The sequence below is a fragment of the Triticum urartu genome, chromosome 2 (assembly GCF_003073215.2).
Source record: "Triticum urartu cultivar G1812 chromosome 2, Tu2.1, whole genome shotgun sequence".
Taxonomy (NCBI): Eukaryota; Viridiplantae; Streptophyta; class Magnoliopsida; order Poales; family Poaceae; genus Triticum; species Triticum urartu.
This window is the reverse complement of record NC_053023.1, coordinates 477,094,980-477,118,099: the sequence shown is the minus strand read 5'-3', so window position 1 is coordinate 477,118,099 and position 23,120 is coordinate 477,094,980. Positions and strand designations below refer to the sequence as shown.

General features: G+C 47.1%; 3 protein-coding genes across 5 annotated transcripts; 1 reads left to right on the top strand and 2 right to left on the bottom strand.

Annotated features, from left to right (window-relative positions):
* The first annotated feature begins 1,105 nt into the window (after positions 1-1,105).
* On the top strand, positions 1,106-4,851 carry LOC125538025 (serine/threonine-protein kinase D6PK-like). 2 transcript variants are annotated; one of them, XM_048701332.1, is made up of 3 exons: positions 1,106-1,492; positions 1,970-3,669; positions 3,789-4,851. In XM_048701332.1, exons 2-3 carry the CDS (start codon positions 2,168-2,170, stop codon positions 4,636-4,638), a joined length of 2,352 nt encoding a protein of 783 aa, XP_048557289.1. In that variant the 5' UTR covers positions 1,106-1,492; positions 1,970-2,167; the 3' UTR covers positions 4,639-4,851. The 2 variants fall into 2 exon arrangements, with proteins under 2 accessions (XP_048557289.1, XP_048557290.1); XM_048701333.1 differs by lacking the exon at positions 1,106-1,492 and adding an exon at positions 1,515-1,893.
* Positions 4,852-5,233: 382 nt separating this feature from the next.
* Positions 5,234-8,429, bottom strand: LOC125538026 (neutral/alkaline invertase 3, chloroplastic-like). Its single transcript, XM_048701334.1, has 6 exons — positions 7,711-8,429; positions 7,185-7,353; positions 6,880-7,091; positions 5,967-6,460; positions 5,835-5,883; positions 5,234-5,697 (listed from the first exon to the last, which is right to left on the bottom strand). Exons 1-6 carry the CDS (start codon positions 8,224-8,226, stop codon positions 5,368-5,370), a joined length of 1,770 nt encoding a protein of 589 aa, XP_048557291.1. The 5' UTR covers positions 8,227-8,429; the 3' UTR covers positions 5,234-5,367.
* Positions 8,430-15,637: 7,208 nt separating this feature from the next.
* Positions 15,638-21,176, bottom strand: LOC125538027 (histone deacetylase 9). 2 transcript variants are annotated; one of them, XM_048701335.1, is made up of 14 exons: positions 20,950-21,176; positions 20,264-20,376; positions 20,052-20,169; positions 19,434-19,508; positions 19,147-19,366; positions 18,857-18,920; positions 17,771-17,863; positions 17,576-17,684; positions 17,306-17,355; positions 17,142-17,232; positions 16,824-16,894; positions 16,545-16,643; positions 16,290-16,356; positions 15,638-16,000 (listed from the first exon to the last, which is right to left on the bottom strand). In XM_048701335.1, exons 1-14 carry the CDS (start codon positions 20,984-20,986, stop codon positions 15,915-15,917), a joined length of 1,293 nt encoding a protein of 430 aa, XP_048557292.1. In that variant the 5' UTR covers positions 20,987-21,176; the 3' UTR covers positions 15,638-15,914. The 2 variants fall into 2 exon arrangements, with proteins under 2 accessions (XP_048557292.1, XP_048557293.1); XM_048701336.1 differs by having other exon boundaries at positions 20,260-20,376; positions 20,950-21,167.
* Positions 21,177-23,120: the final 1,944 nt, after the last annotated feature.

Below are 23,120 nucleotides of genomic sequence, written 5' to 3'. Positions count from 1 at the left end.
CAGTTGGCAGTTGGCACCAACATCCCTTGCCCCGCAAGCGAAACGTCGTTTCTTTCTCGCATCGAAACGTCAGCTGGATGCCTCGACAGTCGACACCCACCGAGATCTGTTTCGGCTCGTATCCTACAGGCAGGAGGGCAGGCTGCAACATCCTCCCGCGAGGAAGAGGCACAGCTGCGGTTGCGGACTTGCGGTTGCACTGCCAGGTCGGTGTGAGCCTGTGTACTCTACTACTACTGGCGAGCGACTCGTACTAGTACCTCGCAGGTAGAGTATAGGAGTACTATACAAGTACTCCAATCCACCGGGCCGACGGCGGGCCGCGACTGGCGAGGGTGAGGCGGCACGGCAGCCGCGCCGCGCGTTTGGGCAAAGGATCAAGCGAGACGCGAGGTGCGCGTGGAGCAGATGAATGCGTGCGTAAAACGACGAGGAGAGCAGTGGGGGTGGGGCAGGCGCTCCGCGGCGGGGATACAAGGCGCGCACGAGGCGTCTGTGGTGTGTGAGCCTCTGCCTCTACCAGCACACATACATACAGATACAGTGCTGCGGTGCGCCCCCACAGGTTAGATTAGGGACAGTACATACAGCGGTGAAGTGGTAACCATGTGTCTCAGCGGCGGCACGACATGACGCGGCGCTGTTGACGTGACGGACCACGCAGGTAACGGCACAATCAGTTGGCCTCCCGCGAATATGTAACAAGCAGATTACTACTCCACTTGCTCCAGTAGTACTATACTCCATCTTCTGGCTGCGATTGCATCCACTAGTGCGGCTAGAGATCGACAGTCTCTGTAGTGGTGGCTTTGAACCCGTTTAAATAAAGAAATTACTACAGTTTGCTTTCTGCATCCGGGTCGTATTCTTGTCGCCCTGTACCGGCGGCGAGCGTGATAACACGAGTCATGAAAAGGAAAAGTAAAAAAGAAAAGGCCCTCCCATCCCCTCCCCTCCCCTCCCCCTGCTGGCCAGGGAGGGAGACACGGAAAAGGGCGAGGAGAGAGACGCGTGAAAGGGAGGCACGCTACGCCCTGCTACAGGCAGCAATAATAAATAGCGGCCATAAATAAACAAGCGTAAATCCTAGGGTAGGGGTGGTGGTGGTGGTGGTGCGTGTTTTTATTGGGTTGCGGTGGGGGCGCGTCGCTCCCTCGCGTAGCCATAGCCCATAGCCATAGCCAGAGAGAGAGAGAGAGGGAGAGAGAGGGGCTAGAGTGAGGGAGAGGATAGGAAAGAGAGGGGGCACCGTGCGTGAGTTTGGTGAGTGTGGCAGCGACCAGCGAGGGAGAGAGGAGCGGCATCCATACTTCCATAGCCCATAGGTGTGAGTGAGGGGAGGGGGGAGGCAGCCGCTCTCATTTCTCTTCCTCTTTTGCCTCCTCGTCAGATGTGCGCGCATTGCTGCTCAAGCTGACTGACCGCCTCTTCCCCTGCTCGTCGCCGCCGCTGCTTCGAAACCCTAAATCTCGCCTCCGCCGTCCTCCCGCCGGTAAGGTTCTCCCGCTCCAAAGTCCAAATCCCCCGCTTCCCTCCTCTCTCTCGTGCGCAAATCTGGTTCTTCCTCTCTCTTTTTTGACTCTGCGCGTTTGTGCCTTTGGCTTGGCTCAAAGTAACCCCCATTTTGTTCGCCCATCTGGTGCTTGCTTGTGTCTTCTTGTCCCTCAAGCCGCCCGGAGGTTTACGGATCTTGCATCAGTTCGCTACAAGAAAAGAGAGAGAAACCCCACCTCACCTACCGCATCTATGTCCCTTTTGCTTTCGTTTTTTCTATAGTTCTTTTTTCAAATTTTAACTATGGGTGGGGAAGGGTGACTAGTGGGAGATGATAATGAGTACAAGGGCACCAAGATCGGCTCAAGCTCCAGATTCCCACCTTTTTTCCTCCACTATGTTAGTGCCAATAAGGTTCTTTCTTGTGCATGAATACCCACACCGTCTGATCCAGTTTCTGCTTACTCCCTTGCAGGGCCTGCCTCGTGATGCCGCTTCTCGATCCGGGAAAGCTGCCTCTTTGCTCACCTAACTGCAGGCGCCAACGGTCCTAACTTGAAGCGCATCACCACCCACCCAGATGCGGTTGCTGCTTGCAGAGCTCCGCAAGTTCAATACTCTGCTAGGCGCCTAGGAGGGAGCATTTCTGGAGGCGGTGGGAGTGCTGGAGAGGATGGGTTCTTCAGGGTGCCCGGAGATAGTCGAGCTGGTGGATGAGACCAAAGACGCCCGTCCGGGCGGGGTCACCCACCTGAGGGTGAGGGTGAAGCCGGTGGGGCAGGAGCATGGGGGCCGGTCGTGCTCGGTCGAGGATGACCTCGACCGGCTCCTCAGATCCTTCAATGTGCGCACCTCGGCGCGGGCTTCTGGGCAGACGAGCACGGACAAGAGGCTTATTGCGCTTGGGAAGGCGCCCATGTCGAGCTCGGAGATCGTGGAGTCTGTGAGCTTGAAGCAGGCCCTCAGGAAGATGTGCATCTCCCAGGCCTCGGAGATGGCCGCCATGAAGAGGATGTCCAAGCCCGCGGCTGTGTCGAGTACTCCTGAATCTGGGGCGATTAAGAAGCTTTATGCCTCTGTTGTGGTTCCAACAGACGAGGACCAAGATGGGAAGAACAAGGTTGAGAAGGCCGTTGCTTTGCCTGACAAGGTTGTAGTAAGTTCATCGGTTAAGTTGGTTGAATCAGGCAAGAAGGTGCACAGTAAGGCTTCAGCTCACAAGCATGTGCGATCAGCGTCTCCAACCAAGGCCAAGGTCCAAAAAACCAGAATCCAAGATGTCATCAGTAATAAGTCACTGGAGGCAAGCGAAGATCCGACTGCAGGAAGAGCTGTGGCAAAACAGAGAAAGGGTAAATCTCCAAAAGCATCTAGTCCGCGAGCTGTTCCAGTTGGAGGCTCACGGCTGGTGTTTCGCAGCAAGTCCTCCACTAAAAAGAAGGTTAAACCGGAACCAGCTGCAGCGGTGGCATCACAGAAGCATTGTGAGCCAAAAGGTTCCGGTTCTCATACTAAGAAGCAACACGAGGCCCCTCAGGATGAGCCCAAAACTCCAGCACCAACCAGCAAGAAGGGTGCTGATGATGGCTCTCTCGGCGCCGAAGGAGTTGATTTTGGCAAAGGATGCTATGTCAGTGGGATCCCTGGTTCACAGCCTGGTGAGTTGTCAAGGTCGAAGGAAAAGGGTGAAAGCTCCCAAAGCTCAAAGAGCAGCATCGGTGACTACAGCACAAGCACCAGCATCAGTGAAGATAGTTATGGTAGTTTCAGTGCTAATGGCAGCAGGCCTCACATGTCAAAAGATGTGAGATGGGAAGCCATGAAGCGCATAGCGATCCAACAAGGGACCCTGGGATTGAAGAACTTCAAGCTTCTCAAACAGCTTGGATGTGGAGATATTGGCACTGTGTATCTGGCTGAGTTGGTTGGTTCGGACTGCATGTTTGCACTGAAGGTTATGGACATTGAGTACCTAATAAGCCGGAAGAAGATGCTGAGGGCTCAAACTGAGAGGGAGATACTGCAAATGCTTGACCACCCGTTTCTTCCCACCCTGTATTCTTATTTCACGACAGATAATCTGTCTTGCCTAGTGATGGAGTATTGTCCAGGCGGTGACCTGCATGTCCTAAGGCAGAAGCAACCTACTAGATGCTTTTCAGAAGCCGCTGCTAGGTAAGTAACTTCAGCTGTGGTGTTTATGTGTGATCTCATTGACCGACTGCACTTGAATTTCTAGCTGAAAATCATGTTTCAAGTTATTTAACTCACAAGTATTGTATGTCCCTTTGCAGGTTTTACGTCGCTGAAGTTCTCCTAGCATTGGAGTATCTGCATATGTTGGGGGTTATATATCGTGATCTGAAGCCTGAGAACATACTTGTTCGTGAAGATGGGCACATCATGCTCTCCGACTTTGATCTGTCCCTGAGGTGTTCAGTTAATCCCGTGCTTGTGAGGTGCTCATCAGTAGGAAGAGATGAACCTCCTAGGCCTTCCGGACCTTGTGCTGAAAGCTGCATCGATCCACTGTGTATCCAGCCATCCTGGGCCAACTCTTCTTGCTTCACACCTCGGCTGGTATCTTCTACACCTTCCAGGACACGGAGAGCTGAGCCCCTGAAGAAACCATCACTTCCGCAGCTTGTCGTCGAGCCCACTGACGCGAGGTCAAATTCATTTGTGGGGACCCATGAGTACCTTGCCCCGGAGATCATCAGAGGAGATGGCCATGGCAGCTCGGTCGATTGGTGGACTCTTGGCATCTTTCTGTATGAATTGCTCTACGGCAAGACACCATTCAGAGGACCTGGCAATGACGAAACACTTACAAATGTGGTCTCACAGGGGCTGAAGTTCCCTGATAGCCCAGCTGTCAGCTACCAGGCTCGCGATCTGATCAGAGGGTTGCTTGTGAAGGAGCCAGAGCTCCGGCTAGGCTCGAGGAAAGGAGCTGCCGAGATCAAGCGGCACCCCTTCTTCCAAGGCCTGAACTGGGCCTTGATCCGTTGGACTGCACCGCCCGAGACCCCGAAAAGCGTCGACGCCTCAACCCTTACGGCAGCGGTGGCACGGAAGAAGAAGGAAGGCAAGTGCCTCGAGTTCCGGATGAATGGAGACGACATTGAGTTCGAGCTCTTCTAGTGGTGGCAGTAGTAGCAGTAGAAGTTGTAGTGGTAGTACGTTGTGTTCTGAAGAATATCCATACCGTGGTAGCTAGAAGTAGTAGTCCCACAGTTCCCCAGTCCCCACTCCCCTGCAGTTTTTCTGTTGAAAATGAGTTATCAGTAGAGTAAGGTCGGGTGTTGTGCCTGTAACTTTATTCCTTGTTAATACCATCAGATATCAGATGAGCCATGGTCTTGCAAGCTTGCATCTGGTTGAACATGCTGCTGTTGTGCACTACTGCTTGCAGTAGTCGTTGTTGCTTGATACAGTATGTAGCAGTAGTAACTCAAGTAAGGTCCAGTAATAAGTTGTGTAACATATGTTCTTGTTCATTAATAATATCATAAAGTTAGGAGCAAGGATTTAGAAGTCATGTGTCTGTCACGGACATCACAATTATGTTATGGGTTTGCGTTGATGAATGCCGATGGGACATCAGTGGTTGCTTGGATGTGACCATTTTATGGTGCTGACCGGTGAGTAGCATAACTGTGCATCTGTGGTAAAGTGAACGCTGCGCTGTGCTGCGAAAACCTTGATAACAATTAACCAACCATAAACAGAGTGACAGTGTCTCAAAGCGGGCATTTCCTCTAGACAAGTTAACTGTAATATGTACAAATCCTGGAGGTATATGTGCGATTCGCACAAAAAACTACACCGCTACATCTAAGAACCCCCCTAACATTGGAGCTGCTGTTAGACTTACACAATGTAGGTCTTCTTCGGGGCTTTCCTGCCACGCTTCCTGTTCGGGCTGCATGAATCAGCCATGAGATTAAAAGCATTAGCAAATTCCTCGTCTTCGTTGTTACAAAGTATTCTAGACTTTTCAGGGTTTTCGAGCAGCAGCTTGGCCACAAGGAAGCCCGCAATGGACCACGTTTGGAATAGTCGAGCTTGTTTGCCGATGAACCGCCCACGCTTAGTATCGTAGTATTCAGGCCATTTATCCGCGGAAATACGCCTCTCAGCCACCTCCACGGCTCTTGCTGCAATCTCAGGCCGGTTCATCTTGATACATGCCACCGTGAGCTGCCAAAAGAAAAACAAGAAACTGATTGACATTTACAATCAAGAGCAAATGGTGCTAAGTAATCAATCCAAACACTCGACAAGGTGGTTTGCATAGTACACATCAAAATTTCAAACATGATGCTTAAGTTGCAAACCTGCCACAACAATGTTGGCCAGGAACCTGCATTATGGTATGACCAAGGCCTGCAGCAAAACAAAATAAATGTTATGAGCAGATGCAAACGATCTGCAAGACTCGCAGAAGTAGGCAACAATCTAGGACTCACGTGTTTTTAGGGTCACTCCCTGTAATGTATTTCCACTCTTGATCCTCGAGAGCAGGATAACATATCTTCAATGGCATTTCTGCCACTAGATCAGACCATTTGGCTTCAACTAGATCCAGAATAGCATGGGATTGACGGGTTGTTGCCAAACTGCTTACTATAGACCACAAGTTCCCCAGAGAAAAGAATCGGAAATCCATGTGAGCTGGTTGCAGGTTTCCAATTAAGTAACCCCCTTCCGGAGGGATCCATTCAACTAGCCAGGGGGGAATCTGATCAGGATATATGTTAAACTTGTTGACAGCATCATAAGAATATTCTTCTGTTTTGTATCGATATATCTCATTTAGCTTTCTCTTGTCAAGCCAGTAATATTCCCTAATATGAAAAGAGAGCGCCATAAGCCTGTTATTTAGGGCACGGATCAAGTCAGCAGATCCATCTTCTGGGGTAAGCATCTCACGTGCACACAAGAGGGCTGAATAGAACAGTGACTGCACAAGAAATGAAAATGATATATGAGAAATCATGCATAAATAGCAGAAAGTAATCCTCACTCATCTACAGAATAGCACGGGAGGATCACGTGGCACTATTAACCATAATCTTAGAATGACCTGAATAACTATGTTTTTAAAGACAGGTGCTTCGATTGGCCAATATTTGTGGTTTCAGGCCAGAACTGTGCTCCGTGCAGTGAAATGAGTGACACCCAAAAAGAATTTAAGACATGTAAGAACTCTCTCATTCCTTGTGTAAAAATATACCAGACTCCATAACTGTATTTACTATTTAGTGCCTGTGCCATCGTCATATATGTTTGTGTTGGTATGGTTATGTGCTTTTTGCTGTTTGTTGTGTGTGTGTGTGTGTGATGTTTCACTGCGCTGTTACTTTCGGACATTTGTGCTACCTGAATCTCCAGTGGGTGTCCATGGATACCCATTCGACGATCCATCATGCAGGATCCATCAGTGACTAGCAATGTGGGGAACATGTCAAACCCATCAGCTAAGCAGAGCTTCAAGATCAATTTTATTCCAGTCTGGACATCGATTCTCTCATGAAATGAAAGATCTCCTGAACATTTTCCGTATGCCCTCAGTAATATGATCCACCATAGACCTGAAAACCATCATTAAGGCTCTTTTTTTATGCTATACGTGTATTAACAGAGTCAACATTACCTGAATTAAAAGGTTTATTAAAAAACCTTACCTGAATCAACTGGTGCCACACGGCCTATAGCAGCCTCCCCAAAATCAGGATCGAGGACTTCCTCAGTTGCGCCCTCTTCATCGCCTTCAAGCGGAACAACACGCACCTTGAAACTAGCTGGCATCAAGCCTTGCCCTGGACTGTGGCAGTCCATGGTTTTCTCCCAGCTCTATAGATGGTCAACAATCAGTTTTTACAAATTATTACAAGCTTCATACTCCCTCCGTTCCAAAATAAGTGTCTTAAGCTTAGTACAACTTTGTACTAAAGTTAGTACAAAGTTGAGACACTTATTTTGGGACGGAGGGAGTACATGATAGGCAGTACATTGAGCAGAATGGTATCCTGATTTGTTGCCTTCAACTAATAATTTCATATAGGTTGTGCTTAATCTTATTGGAACTGAGGAGCATCAGCATGAATGATTCAATTGCATACACATTATTATAACACAAGTAAGAGGAGCATCTGTATTGACAGACACCAACCGACCGAAATACTCCAACGAGTATGAAGGGTGGGTGACCTGGAGCTGGAGCGTGTGCAGGATGAAGTTGCGGACGATGTCGTACTCCCCCTTGAGCAGGAAGGCGATGCCCGAGGGCACGAAGTCCCGGATGAAGACCTGGTCGTAGTTGAGCGGGCTGGAGTCGTTGGGGTCGCAGGCGGCGATGGTGCCCACGGGGCTGCCGCAGTAGCTCACCACCGACTCCCGGAGCAGCGCCCACGCCTCCTCCTCCAGGTCGCTCGCCGCGCGCCGCCTCTGCTGCGGCGCGTGGTCGGCGGCGCCGTTCAAGTCCCTCCCGGCGACATCGCCGGCGGGAGCGGGAGGCTTGAGGGCGGGGTCATGGTCGTGCGCTCTCGTGTTGCTGCTGGGATGCAGCGAGCTGGCGGCGCGGGGAGGGCTCCGCCTCCTCCCGCCCTTCCTCCTCGCATGGGATCCGAACCCGACCCCGACCCTGAGGGAGGTGGGCCGCGGGGGCGCCGCGCCGGAGCATCCGAGATGCAGGCGCAGCGGGGCGGCAGCCTGTGCGATCCCCATGCGCTGGGAGGAGCCCTCGAATCGAACCGCAAAAGCGAAACTGACGGGATTGATTGGCTGTGCGGCGGGCACGAGGGGGATGCAAACAAAGGCGTTCGAGTGGGCGAAGCGAAGCGCCGTTTTGGCTTCTTGTCGCTGAGGCCGTCCGTCACGGAGGGGTGGGCGACGGGGAGGATCGGAGACCCGTGCGTGGCCACCACTCGGCGCTTCTCTCCGTCTACACGCCACGCCTCGATGCTCTCATCTAGTTTTGCCTCTATGAACGTTATCTTTTTTTTTCCAGGCAAATCAGAGAGCTTTTATTCAACAAAAGTGTTCTCCCGGCAATCAGCCAAAGGCTGGTCACCAAGAAGCTAGGAGTCTTTTCGAGCCAGCAATCGGTCGCATTCAGAGTGCATGCACGTTTTGCACAGAGATGCGCCGGTAGATTTGCTGTCCTGTTTACATGTTGAACCTCAAATACTGAAAAATCAAAAACTAGCTCTCCTATTTCATCTAGGATAGGGGCCACAATCGAACGTGAATTGCGGCGAGAATTCCACTAACTCCTGACAGTCGGTCTCCATTATCACATGCGATATGCCACGAAGTTTTGCAAAAAGCACTCCCTCTCGCAATGATAGAGCTTCCATAATCAATGGATCTGAAATGTCACCGAACGGCTTGCACCATGCGCCCGGTAGCGCTAACGCGGAGCGAGCAACACCACCCGCGCCTCCTCGGCCATCCGCCACATTGAGTGCACCATCCGTCGATATTTTGATCATACCTTGTTCAGGTGGTCGCCATCCGAAGCCTGGTAGAAGTGTAGCTTCTTTCCGCGGTAATTCCAGCAGCGCTAGGGCCTCCCTCGTCGACCTGATGGCTGCTGTTGGGTCTCTCCCTTCTTCCCCATGCTTGATCCGATTGCGAGAATGCCAGATCGTCCACATGATGGTAATAATCTTTGCTCGATCTTCATCTCTGACCCGGTCTCCACATAGGATGTCTCTGGCCCACGAGTGTGGGTGTAGTCGAGGAAGCCTCAGATCAAACCAAGCACAAGCTTCGTTCCAGAAGCGTCGTGCATGGGAACATTGAATGAGCGCATGCATGAGATCCTCCTCCCTTGCCAGACAAACTTTGCAAGTATCTAAGACTGCAATATGGCGATGCTTTAGAGTGCTTTCGTCCGGTAGGATCCCTCTCAGTACCCGCCACCAGAACACTCGAACTTTTGGGATCACTTTGAGTTTCCACAAGGCCGTCCACATCTGTTTATCATCTCGAGAAGCGCCGGTAGCCGTCCCTTCCTCTAGAGCAAAGCGCTCGTTCTGAGTCATTAGAGCACGGTACGCCGATTTAACACTGTAGTTGCCTGATCGTTCAAAAGCCCAAGCATAGAAATCCTCTCCTCCTCCCCTTCTGATTAGGATGTTAAGAATGGCATCAGCATCCGGGGCGATGAAGGTTGTCCTAATCAGATCCTGCCTCCACGTCCAGTTATCAATATCAATGAGATCTGAAACTGTCTGAACCGGCGTGTTTGGAGGTTTTAGCAGAGGTGACATAGATATGGTTCCTGGAATCCACTTGTCCTGCCATACATCGATGGATCTCCCATCTCCAACTCTCTTGATAAGGCCCGCTTGCAGTGCTTCCCTGCCAGCAATGATGGCTCGCCAAGTCGCTGACGCTGACTTTGGAACAGAAGCATGCAAGAAATTTGTGTCCGGAAAGTACCGGCCTTTCATTACTCTTGCGCAAAGAGAATTAGGGTTAGTCATAAACCGCCAACCATGCTTCCCGAGCAGCGCAAGATTGAACTGATGAGGGTCACGAAACCCCATACCACCTTGGTGAAGGAAATATGCCCTAGAGGCAATAATAAAGTTATTATTTATTTCCTTATAATCATGATAAATGTTTATTATTCATGCTAGAATTGTATTAACCGGAAACATAATACATGTGTGAATACATAGACAAACAAAGTGTCACTAGTATGCCTCTACTTGACTAGCTCGTTAATCAAAGATGGTTATGTTTCCTAACCATGAACAATGAGTTGTTATTTGATTAACGAGGTCATATCATTAGTTGAATGATCTGATTGACATGACCCATTCCATTAGCTTAGCACCCGATCGTTTAGTATGTTGCTATTGCTTTCTTCATGACTTATACATGTTCCTATGACTATGAGATTATGCAACTCCCGTTTGCCGGAGGAACACTTTGGGTGCTACCAAACGTCACAACGTAACTGAGTGATTATAAAGGAGCATTACAGGTGTCTCCAAAGGTAGATATTGGGTTGGCGTATTTTGAGATTAGGATTTGTCACTCCGATTGTCGGAGAGGTATCTCTGGGCCCTCTCGGTAATACACATCACATAAGCCTTGCAAGCATTACAACTAAATTGGTAGTTGTGAGATGATGTATTACGGAACGAGTAAAGAGACTTGCCGGTAACGAGACTGAACTAGGTATTGGATACCGACGATCGAATCTCGGGCAAGTAACATACCAATGACAAAGGGAACAACGTATGTTGTTATGCGGTCTGACCGATAAAGATCTTCGTAGAATATGTAGGAGCCAATATGGGCATCCAGGTCCCGCTATTGGTTATTGACCGGAGACGTGTCTCGGTCATGTCTACATTGTTCTCGAACCCGTAGGGTCCGCACGCTTAAGGTTACGATGACAGTTATATTATGAGTTTATGCATTTTGATGTACCGAAGGTTGTTCGGAGTCCCGGATGTGATCACGGACATGACGAGGAGTCTCGAAATGGTCGAGACATAAAGATTGATATATTGGAAGCCTATGTTTGGACATCGGAAGTGTTCCGGGTGAAATCGGGATTTTACCGGAGTACCGGGAGGGTTACCGGAACCCCCCGGGAGCCATATGGGCCTTCATGGGCCTTAGTGGAAAGGTGAAAGGGCTGCCCACAAGGGCTGCGCGCCTCCCCCCTTCCCCTAATCCTATTAGGACTAGGAGAGGTGGCCGGCCACCCTTCTCCCCCTTTCCCCCTTGGGAATCCTAGTTGGAATAGGATTGGGGGGGGGGAGTCCTACTCCCGGAAGGAGTAGGACTCCTCCTGCGCCTCTCTCTCTGGCCGGCGCCCCCCTGCCCCCTTGGCTCCTTTATATACTAAGGTAGAGGCACCCCAAAAGACAACAAGTTGATCCACGTGATCTATTCCTTAGCCGTGTGCGGTGCCCCCTGCCACCATATTCCTCGATAATACTGTAGCGGAGTTTAGGCGAAGCCCTGCTGCTGTAGTTCATCAAGATCGTCACCACGCCGTCGTGCTGACGGAACTCTTCCCCGACACTTTGCTGGATCGGAGTCTGGGGATCGTCATCGAGCTGAACGTGTGCTCGAACTCGGAGGTGCCGTAGTTTCGGTGCTTGATCGGTTGGATCGTGAAGACGTACGACTACTTCCTCTACGTCGTGTCAGCGCTTCCGCAGTCGGTCTGCGTTGGGTACGTAGACAACACTCTCCCGTCTCGTTGCTATGCATCACATGATCTTGCGTGTGCGTAGGAAATTTTTTGAAATTACTACGTTCCCCAACACTTGGCACTTTGGGGTAGCCAGCTTCTTCCAGGAAACCCAATGCAACGCATTTTTGTCAATAGAGCTGCTCCAGAAAAATTTGGCCATTGGTGAAGTCAAACTCTTGCACACCTTCTTTGTCAATAAGAATGTACTCATTGAGTACGTGGGAATCGCCTGAACAACTGATTTCAGCAATGTTTCACGACCTGCGCATGCAAGTAGTTTCTCAGACCATCCCTGTATCTTCCCGCGAGCTCTCTCCCCGATGTGGTCGAAAGTACCGCTTGTGATGCGGCCAACCGCCGTGGGTAGCCCCAGGTAACGCTCGCTAAAGGCCTCGACGTCGATGTTGAGAACCGATTTAAGCTGCTGTTTGAGCTGGGCCGGCATGTTGGAGCTGAAATAAATAGCACTCTTAGTACGATTAACACACTGACCCGATGCTTCCCCGTAAATTCTGAGGATGTCATTCAATCTCTCTGCACTTTGGGTGGTTGCAGTAATGAAGATCAAGCTGTCGTCCACGAACAGCAAGTGTGACACCCATGGCGATCTGTAGCTCACTCTTATACCTCTATCGATGTGCCCATTATTGTAAAATTTCAGCAAAGAGGAGAAACCCTCCGCACAGAGTAGAAAAAGGAAAGGTGACGCCGGGTCACCTTGTCTCAACCCACGCGAGGGTGTAAAGAAGGGCAGCAGCTCCCCGTTTACCCGGACTGAGAAGCGTACCGAAGATACACACTTCATGATCAGCCGGACAAAGACCATGTTGAAACCCAACTTCGTAAGAATAGCCTCAAGAAAATGCCATTCGACACGGTCATACGCTTTCATCATGTCTAGTTTAATTGGACAAGCATAGTTCTTCCCTTTTTTCCGCCTTCTCATTGTGTGCACACTCTCATATGCAACTAGGACATTGTCAGTTATGAGCCGTCCAGCGATGAACGCGCTTTGTTCTTCACTGATTATCACATCCATATATGCTCTCATTCGGTTCGTCACACACTTTGAAGCAATCTTGTATAGAACCGAGCATAATGCAATGGGTCTGTACTGCGATATGAACTGGGGATGCCGTACCTTGGGGATCAAAGTGATAGAAGTGTCGTTCAAACCCACTGGTAGTTCTCCACCGTTTAGAAAATCCAACACTGCCGCAGTTACTGCCTCACCTACTAAGCTCCAGTGACGCTGATAAAACCCCACAGTGAAACCGTCTACCTCCGGTGCTTTGGAGGGAGCCATTTGAAACAAGGCTGCCCTGACTTCCGCCGCCGTATAGGGTTTTGTTAATTCCACGTTCATGTCATCCGTGACCTTAACTGGAACATGAGTGAGCAGCTCGGTAGAATCCATAAAACCTTGGGATTCATATAAATTCCTATAGAATGTTTGAACCTCACTCTTATCTTCCTCTTCATTTGCGCAAACCGAGCCATCCGCTCGACATAAACCTTGTATTTTGTTAATACGTTTCCTTTGAGCTGCCTGAGCCTGGAAGTATGCAGTATTACGATCGCCTTCTCTCAGCCAAGGAACACGAGAACGCTGCCGTAGCCAAATCTCCTCCTGGTGAAGGGCCTCGCGCAGCTGTCGGACCACAGTTTTTTCCTCCTCCGTTGGCCCTCGTCCCACCGAACGACACCGAAGATTGTCGAGTCTTTTATGTAGCTGTCTGACTCGGCGAGTTAAGCAGCCAAACTCACGAGACCCCCAAGGTTCAAGCGTTTCCTTCAGATGATGCAGTGAGTCCGCAATACCTTGGAGACCCGGACCTCTATTTGCCTCTTGCCACGCTGCAGCAACTATACGGTCATAGTCCACATGCGATGACCACACGTTCTCATATCGAAACTGTCTCTTTGCTCGTGACATGTTCGTAAGCTTTTCCTTTATCTCCGCTACAACAAAACAATGATCTGATTCAACAGAAGGTAAGTGTCTGACTCTGATGTATTAAAAGTGTTGCCGGAACTCTTCATTGGCAAAGGCTCTATCCAGCCTCGCCTTGACATTTGCATCACCTGCCTGCCGATTGTCCCAGGTGTAAGCTGTGTCTGACCACCCCAAATCTTGGAGGGCCACCTCATCGGTAACTTCTCTGAAAGCTCTCGTTTGTCTCTCAAGCCTAGTTGCCCGACTGAAGTGTTCGTTAGCATAGAGAGTTTCATTAAAATCACCCATACAAATCCAGGCCGCATGCGGCATGGTGTACAAAGTACATAGGAAACGCCAACTATGATGTCTATCTTCAGCTCGGGGCGCTCCATAAAAACCAGTAAACCTCCACTGAAAGGAGTTTTGATCTTTGTATTTAACAGTAGCATCAATATGTCCATAACTATAGTTTTTCAGATCAACAATAACATCATGTGACCAAAAGAGCCCGATGCCACCACTAAGGCCTACACTATCCACTGCAAAGCACCCGCCGAAGCCTAGATGTCTTTGCAAGTCCTCAACTCTCTTCCCCTTAATTTTTGTTTCCATGGCAAAGAGAAGAGTGGGTCCTTCTAGCTTCACAATGCTGCAAAGCTCTCGAACCGCCTCGGGGTTCCCAAGCCCCCAGCAGTTCCATGAGAGGCAATTCATTGGGCTGGGCAGGACCGGTCACCGGTCTCTGCCGAGTTGTCAGGCATAGGCCTCTTCTTCTTTGGTTCCCGAACAAGATCCTCATCATCTTCTCCACCTGCAGTGCTTGTACTCGGATCTAGATTTTCTGGAGTTTGTGCTGCCGTAAGAAGCAACTGCTTCGGTTGATATACTGCGGTCGGTCCCTCCTTTCTCTTATAGCGAGTGTTCTCTTTGTTCTTCAAGGGCGAGACCACCTCCTCCCCCGCATCTTGCTTGGATTTTGTTCTAGAATTCCTCGTCTCTTGCTTGCTGTTATGGTCAGACTTCTGGCCCCTGGAGGAATTTTCGCTACCTGCTGGATACCTGTTCTCATCAGGAGCTCGCAGTGTTGGCCCAAACGGAAGCTCTTCCTTCTCATCACGTGTTCCTGGGTTAGAGCAGTAAAGATCCGAATGGCCCAGCCGCCCACAAGAGAAATAGAAGTATGGGATTTGTTCATATTGTATGTCATAAGAATCCACCTTCTTTCTCCTCGCCGAATCAATAAGCACCCATCTCCTCATTGGTTTATTGACCTCCACCGATACTTTAGCTCGGAGGTAGTCTCCGTTGTGATCAAACTTAGCAATCTGAACCTCTTTATCTATCATCCTGGCTATTGGGAGGCTCCATGCATCATCTCTCAAATTATAGGGTAAATTAAGAACCCTAGCCCAAACCTGCAGGCGATCGAACTTGACCTCATCTGGGCGCATGCACTCTTCAAACTCGGCCAAGATGACCGCATTCTTGTTGATGTGCCAAGGCGATCCTGCCCAAACTCTGTCACGGTCTCGCTGGGACTCAAATTCAGCCACAAACATATTCGCTCCAGTCGAGCGGAACTGCAGTCCTCTAGGGTTTCCCCAAGCCGGTCGCAAAGCATTGCCAATGATGTGTATATGATACTGATTGCGGTACAGAACCTTACCAGCCAGCAACCACTTCACCGGAGCACCATCCAGATGGTCATCTATGACGAGAGGAGTCGCCTCCTCCTCGGATATGTCCAGCTTTCCCAGCGCTTCCTCAAGTTTCTCCCTCGCCGATCTGGTATTATTCGATCCCGAGTTCGCCTGCGGCGGAGACGTCTCCGCCGCGGGTGGTGTAGCCATCACCCTCGCCGAGTCCTTCGGGCGGCCCGCCGATGAGATCCGCGGCCGCCGATTGGTTTCCACGTCGAAACCCTAGCGCCGCCAGGGAGCCCTAGGTTTCGGGGAAAAAGTAGTCCTCTATGAACGTTATCAATCAGTTGCTTTTCCAAATTCAAAAAGGCCATACATACAAATACAAGAATAATCCAAAGGCTAAATAAGTACAAATGTGAGATCGTACAATGCTGTACAAGTCAGCAAGTGTTACGTTCTCCCACAATGCTCTCCAGCCCTAGCGTCAGATCCTAAAATGTCAATCAGCCAACTATTCCCCATCCCACGATGTTATAAACTGAACAGCAGCTGCTGCGGGAAAGACTTTCAGCTTCCACCTACATACATCGTCAAGATGCCGATCTCAATGTCCGCCGTCATCGTGATCATTGTCGTTGTCGCCTTCATAGTACTCGTCGTCACGATGAACCTGCTTGTCTTGGGTATGCTCTGCATGACATAATACACACTTCTGTAAGAAAATAGAAATATGATGGCACGGTTCAGAAGGACTGGAGACAATACCAGGCAAGGAGCTGGCTGAATGAAGAAGAATACAACCAATTTAAGAATAAATAGATAACAAAATGGACCGCATTTATTTCATTTCAGGGGAAATTTCTCATTATGTGGCGCGCACATGCTTCGAGAGGACAATGGCGAGTTAGCACGGAGAAATCATCAAGTTTTTACTTGTCCATATGAGCACTGCAAGACATGCCAGAGGTATTTCACTTACGATCAACACGTTCATCAGGATCCAGCTCGTCTTCATCAAAATCCGGGACATAGAAATCGGGTGGAACCTGCAAAATAAACTCATTATGTATCCGGTCTCTGCTCAGAAACAACAAACTACACTATCCTGGTGGAAGCAAGAAAGTTAAAGACAACAAAAGACGCAAAGGCATATTATAGTCTTCACATGGTATCCATCCCCGGTTTCAATTGGGATGTTTCAACAATCAACATGTGGACGAGAATACAAACTAACCTCTTGCATCTGAACGCCAGGTGCATGTTGTATGGCCCGCAAACTCTCCATTACTTGCACTTTGATTGAACTGAGATACGTCTTACTATTCAAGTTGTCCTGGTCCATTCATCAATAGGAAGACAAATATCATTTGCACATCTACACACCTCTAAAGAAAGAAATTGATATTCTAGTTAAGCGTACCCAACATATAAAAACATGACACACCAAACAACAGTTAAATCCACAACACCAGGCAGGCATAGAGTTAGAAAGATCAGTCAGAAAGGTTCATACCATGTTCAGATTTGGTACTTTCAATGTATAATCTGGACCGAAGTATTCAATGTATTCATTGTCAGGGATCTCTGCAAAGAAAATGCCATGTAAAACTCCGGACAATGGATAACCACTAAGGAAGAATTGCTTATGGAGAGTAGTTCTATAAGGGAAGAGTATTGGGACAATATTGGATTTATTTTCACTTTTCACCTTACAAGATCAAGAAAAGAAGAAAAAGAATACAAGAAAAATGCCGCTATATTGAAGGATTATACTAGCTACTGTCACTCAAACCAACAAGGTTAAGGGGAGCAGAACAAACAAATGAGATACCATTTGGGAGTTCTGTGTCTAGAAGAACCCCAGTTTCAACAGCCCAACAGCGTGCTACATTCTCTTTGGTGTACCCACCACCTCCTGTCACCTGCATGTTTGAAAATACATGAATATCCTAGAAAGAGCAAAAATAATCATACAATGATAGTTTTCTCCCTTACCAGCAGCGGGATTTTAAATTTCTTAACAAACTTTACACATTCAGCATGGCCTGTTTATGGAAACAGATCAAGTTAGTAAGTATAATAATAGATTATCCGAGTGAGTTAGCTCAATGAAACTAAAGTCCAAAGGACCCAAATACCATCAACGCAAGAAAATTCTCAGAATACACAAATTCAACAGTGGGGACAAGGTAATCACGGTTAGTTTATACATCTGATGTTTTGCCAAATCTATAGTAGCACGTAATATCAAGTTTTAGAGAGTACCTTCTATTGAAAGATTGAAACACCCTAGGCGGTCTCGCGCCAATGAATCAGCCCCACATTGAAGAACAATAGCACCTGGCAGATATGTCTCAACAACTTTGGCAATAATCTACATGATAAGCAACATTACGTACCTCCATAAGAGTAGAGAACAAGAACAAGAATAAACATAAAGTAATGCACATCGACTTTTACCGTTTTAAAAAGCCGAGTAAAGCTGCTGTCATCTATGCCATCTTTAAGTGGGATGTTGATTGCATAATATCTTCCTTCCCTGTCTCCTATATCCTTCAAAATGACAGCCAGGTAAATTGATATGAAGAGCACATCCTTATAAAATGAAGCTAAATTTTTTAAAGCTCTCATCATCATTACTTAACAGCACGTGATATTGAACTATTTAAAAACAAAGCAAGATGCAGGCTCTGCAAGTGCCATTTTTTTCAGCATGTTAATAAATAGAAAAGCGCACATTTCTGCTCATATCGAACCTTGCCATTCCTCTATGTGAGTTACAAACTCTAGTTGATGAGATAATTTTGATTGGAGAACTCGCAACTCAATCAAAGACAATTGCGTAAAGAAACCCTTCCACTCATACAGATGCACGCATAAAATATGTGCAAAAATAGCATTATGGCAAAAGTAAAGACCCAATACAAAAACGATAAAGTGAATCTTCAAGTGATGGTTCAAGCATGACCGCAAGGGTTGTGTTGGTCAGTTGACAGCTTCTATTCTTCTAAGCTCAGATGATAATACATGCATCAGAATGAAGAACATCCTTTTTGGCACTACCGCTTATCAAATATAGATCATAAACCTCCACCATTCCCAAATATGATGCTGGCTATTTGGATAGAATACCGCACCAAGATTGTCCAGTAATAGAGACAAGAGTTCAATGATAAAAGTCACATACTTACATGTTCTACTTCTAGGTGGACAGGAGAGAGTGAAGAAAAGAAGAAACTGAAGTATGTCACGATGGTTCCTAAAATTATTGATTACCTCCAGTACCATCAGCTTTGAGTAATATTATGCTAAAACCCATTGTAACTCAGTTTGTAAATGTCTCTTCTATTTCATACAATTGAGAGTTCATATTCCAACTTTAATCGACATAAGTAAATAGGGGACAACAAACACCATAAAACTCATGCCCAATATTGAGCACAAACTAAGATACAAACTGAAAATAATAGCGATGAACTACTGAGAAATTAAGTAAAAGCAACTACATAAAATGTATATTCATAAAGCTTGTCAGTGGAACATTACCTTAATATCACCTGTGCCAGGAAAGAACATGTCACCATACTTGTGGAAACTTACAGTCATTACCCTGCAAATATGTATAGACAAAATCAGATTGGAAATCTAAAGGCTCTCAAAGAGACAGCGGCATTACTATACAGCAACCTCACACTAGACAGAGCCAGAGATTAGCAACTAAAATGAATATATGGTGATAACAAAAGAGTAGGCATCTATGGAGGCTCTGAAGATCAGTGAGACACATCCTATCAACAATTACAGTCATGTATTTTACTATCCATAAAAGCATGAACCTGTCAGTGAAATAGAAGGCTTCTTCAACTCCATCTCCATGATGGACATCAATGTCAATATAGAGAACCCTAGCATGATACTTGAGAAGCTCCAGAATTCCCAAAACCAGGTCATTAATGTAGCAGAAGCCTGATGCCTCACACTTCTTTGCATGATGCAGCCCACCAGCCCAATTAATAGCAATATCACATGTTTTATGATTTAGTCTTCGAGCCGCATCTGAAAAATAAAGAAATGCTTAGAGAGATCACAAAACAGAAAGAAGCATTGGCAATTTTCCTATTACCTAGAGTTCCTCCAGCATAGATTTGGCAGAACTCAAACAAATCATCAAAGACCGGGCAGTCCTCTCCAAGGTTGTCTGGGACAATGATTACAATGACGAAGTCAGATAAGTGAAGTAAGAATACCCTAAATACATGGAGATGTGATTTTTAGCAATTCCATTTAGTACAACAGGCATATTGTGGAAATTATAGCAGACAGTTCTTCATTTAAGTGCAAACAGCTAAGCTTCCATTTGGATACAACAATTTGTTGAGAGATCAGACCATCTTACTGTGTTCCGCTTCTATTTTAAGCATACATCCAAAGACCTAAGCTAATATAGCACTACCTTAGATTCAGGTAAATCATTTTGGGAGTTTTGGGTTAGGTGTCAGAAGTTACGCAAGTTTGACCAAATGCTGCTGGCGTTTGGTTCATATAAACAACTGTGGCGAGCCACAAATTCTTAGGCACATGGCACATGGTCCACTCGTCATACACATGTTCTAACCAAGTTTTGACATGATTTTTTTACAGCTAAATATAAGCAAGCAATATATGCGGCGTGTATTTTATTGTGAAAATAGCAAAGCCTGGGAGAGTAGTCTGTAAAAGAGAAAAATATAATCATTCATACATCTAGTTAATTCACTTGCATACAAGTGCTGGGTATCAGGAGTTATTCGGTGCAAGAATTCCACATAATCAGCAGAATGGAACTGCGCAAGCTCTGTTGGATATGCTTTGTGGGGTCTCTGCAAAATCCAATGGGAGCAAAATAAGGTAAGCGACACATTTAAACAATTCATAATTACAAAGAAAGGGGATGAACAATAATTCAATACCGACATATATCTCCATTTTCTTGTGAAGATCATATGATAACACGAGATGGTGTGTCATGCAAAGGCGATGCGGTTTCATCGGGTGATTTGGCCCAAAGTACACATTGCCAACATCCCCTGAGATGTTCGGTCACAGAAAAGTAACCAAGTAAGCAATCATAAAAGGTTGAACAGCAAAAAAACTTATATAGTGTTGAAGGTGTGTGGATTTTCTACAAACAACACAGTTAAGGAACTAGTCATGAGAACCAAATCAAATAACTAGCGCAGAAATTTTTACCATTTGACTTCCTTATCGACCAAGAATGAAGCATACACTAATGCAAATTTTACAATGCACCTACGGCTAGGGTTGAACAACTCAAGGAAATAGTAGGCCAAAGAACAGGGACACACCAATTCTAGTTGAACAGATCACAATGGCACGTAGCATCAAGTAATTTTCCTTGTCGCATAACCATAGCACAGGATTCGACTGCAATGACCCATGCTGACGTCTTGCCACTACAAATCGGCGAAACAAGCACAACATACCACTATGCCCACACAGTATTTCCCCCTACTTTCGAAATTGCCAGATGAGACACCTAGGAGGAGTAAGAGTAACGAATTGCGACTAGGGGAGAACTAGGTATGAACGGTGGTTGGTTGGGGGGTGGGGTTGCAGAAGAGGGGGCGTAGGGAACATACCATCGTAGAAATAGGATATCCTGTCTTTCTCCAACATGACCGCGCTCTCCAGCGGCCGCCTGCCTCTACAGGCGGAGGCGGCGCCAAATGGGGGCAGCCGGGGAAGCCGACAGCGAGTTCGCGACGGCGGAGGCGGAGGCGGCGGCGGAAGTTGGGGCGGTCGTGCGTGAGGAGGAAGGGGAAAACCGAGCGAGGCGATGGCTCTGGGGAACGTTCTGGACCGGCATGGACAGTCAGGATCGTGTTGGTACCATGATCGAACGGTCAAAGTTATTGCGCGGGTGAATTATTTCGCCTCGATTGGTACTCAAAGGTACTGGGTTTTTTTTTAGTTGGAAGTACTGCTATTTCTGATTCTGTACAAAATACTGTATTACTCCCCATTAGTTAGGCCTTGTTTGGATACGTGGGATTAGCCAAACCAGTTTTCCGTGAACTCATATAACTGTCTAACAAACTAAAACCATGTTTGGACCCTCCAACAAAAACGTGGATAACTAAAATTCTGTTTTCACAAAGCCAGGAAAGTAGGTTTTATCAAAAACGTCTAATAGTCGTTTTTCAGAAAACAAGATTACAGAAAACTCTCCATAACTGACTTGTTTCTCTCCGCTCGTTCCTCAACAAACACATTGGCGCCAACTATTCCTTCCCGCAGCTACCTCCACGCGCTGTTTTTTCCATCGCCGATGAGGACGAAGGTGCCAAGGACGGTGCAGAGCATCCATGAGCTTGCCCTTGACGACGACGCAGGCGAGGCCGACGTACATGTCCTTCTTCTTGGGCTCCGGTGGGCCCACTACAAAAGCCGTAGGGCACCCCTGCAGGAGCCGTGGAAATCCACTGCCGGCGTCGCGCGTGCGTCGTGTCGTCAAAGCCAAAGTGTAGGCGAGCTGTAGCTTCTATGAGTTGGGGACGAAGGAGTAACTGGACACAAAGAGGGGAGCCGCTTGGAAGTGGTGTTGGTGACAGGAGGCAACGGCGACGATGAATTGGAGATTTGGAAGCTGCCGTCCGGCCAGATTGAAGAAAGTGGCCAGCTTTGGAAAGGCCACCAGCTCACAGGTAGAAGAATACGTAGAAAATACAAATATTTTTTTCTGGAAGAGAGGGAATAGTTGCAGCCGATCAGTCTCCAAACAAGGATCTATGTACGCTGGTTTCAGGCTTTCCTTCACCCAAACAAAGTTTTCCTTGAATCGATTATGCACAGAAAAATAAGTAATGCCGGTTTAGCAAAAAATCAGCTTAAAACTTGTTTTCCTAAAACCCAGGGCTAATATTCACTATCCAAACAACCACTTAGTCTTCGTCGGTCTAAAAACAACTGCTACTCAAACGAATGTATGTAACGAAATACGTTTAGATATCTTCGCTTGAGCACTAGTTATATTTAGATATAGCGAGTATTTTCTGAACTAATGAAATGTACTCAAGGGTCTAACTTAGCCGAACCATTCTTTTGGTCAAACATTTTAGCCGAGCCTGTAGGAACATCAGGGTTCTATAACTTGCGGCTGGATTCAGTTTATTTTATAAACATCTAGGTGGCTAAATCAACATATTTAATTTAGTATGTATATAGTAGTTAATAAATGATATTTATAATTTTGGTCCAATCTAAACACAAGCAAACTTGAGACCATACCATGTTATCTCAGCTTATGCTTCTTTACTCAGGGAAATTAAATTAAATATTTGTAGGGGAATTAGTATTATTCATGTGTAGCCGGCATCAGAACATTGTTCATGACTATATGGATAAGTATGCCCACACAAAACAATTGAAAAATCATGGATATCGCCTAGAGGGGGTGCATAGGCGCTTTAAGATAATTACGGTTTAGCCTTGAACAAATGCAAAATAAAACTAGCGTTTAATTTGTCAAGCACAAAACCTAAATTGACTAGGCTCACCTATGTGTACCAACAACTTATGCTAAGTAAGATAAACAACTAAGTGATAGCAAGATATATATCATGTCATATTATGGCTATTGCAAAGTAAAGTGCATAATTAAAGAGCTCGGGTAAGAGATAACCAAGGCACGCGGAGATGACGTTGTATCCCCAAGTTCACACCCTTGCAGATACTAATCTTCGTTTGGAGCGGCGTGGAGGCACAATGCTTCCCAAGAAGCCATTAGGGCCACCGTAAACTCCTCACACCA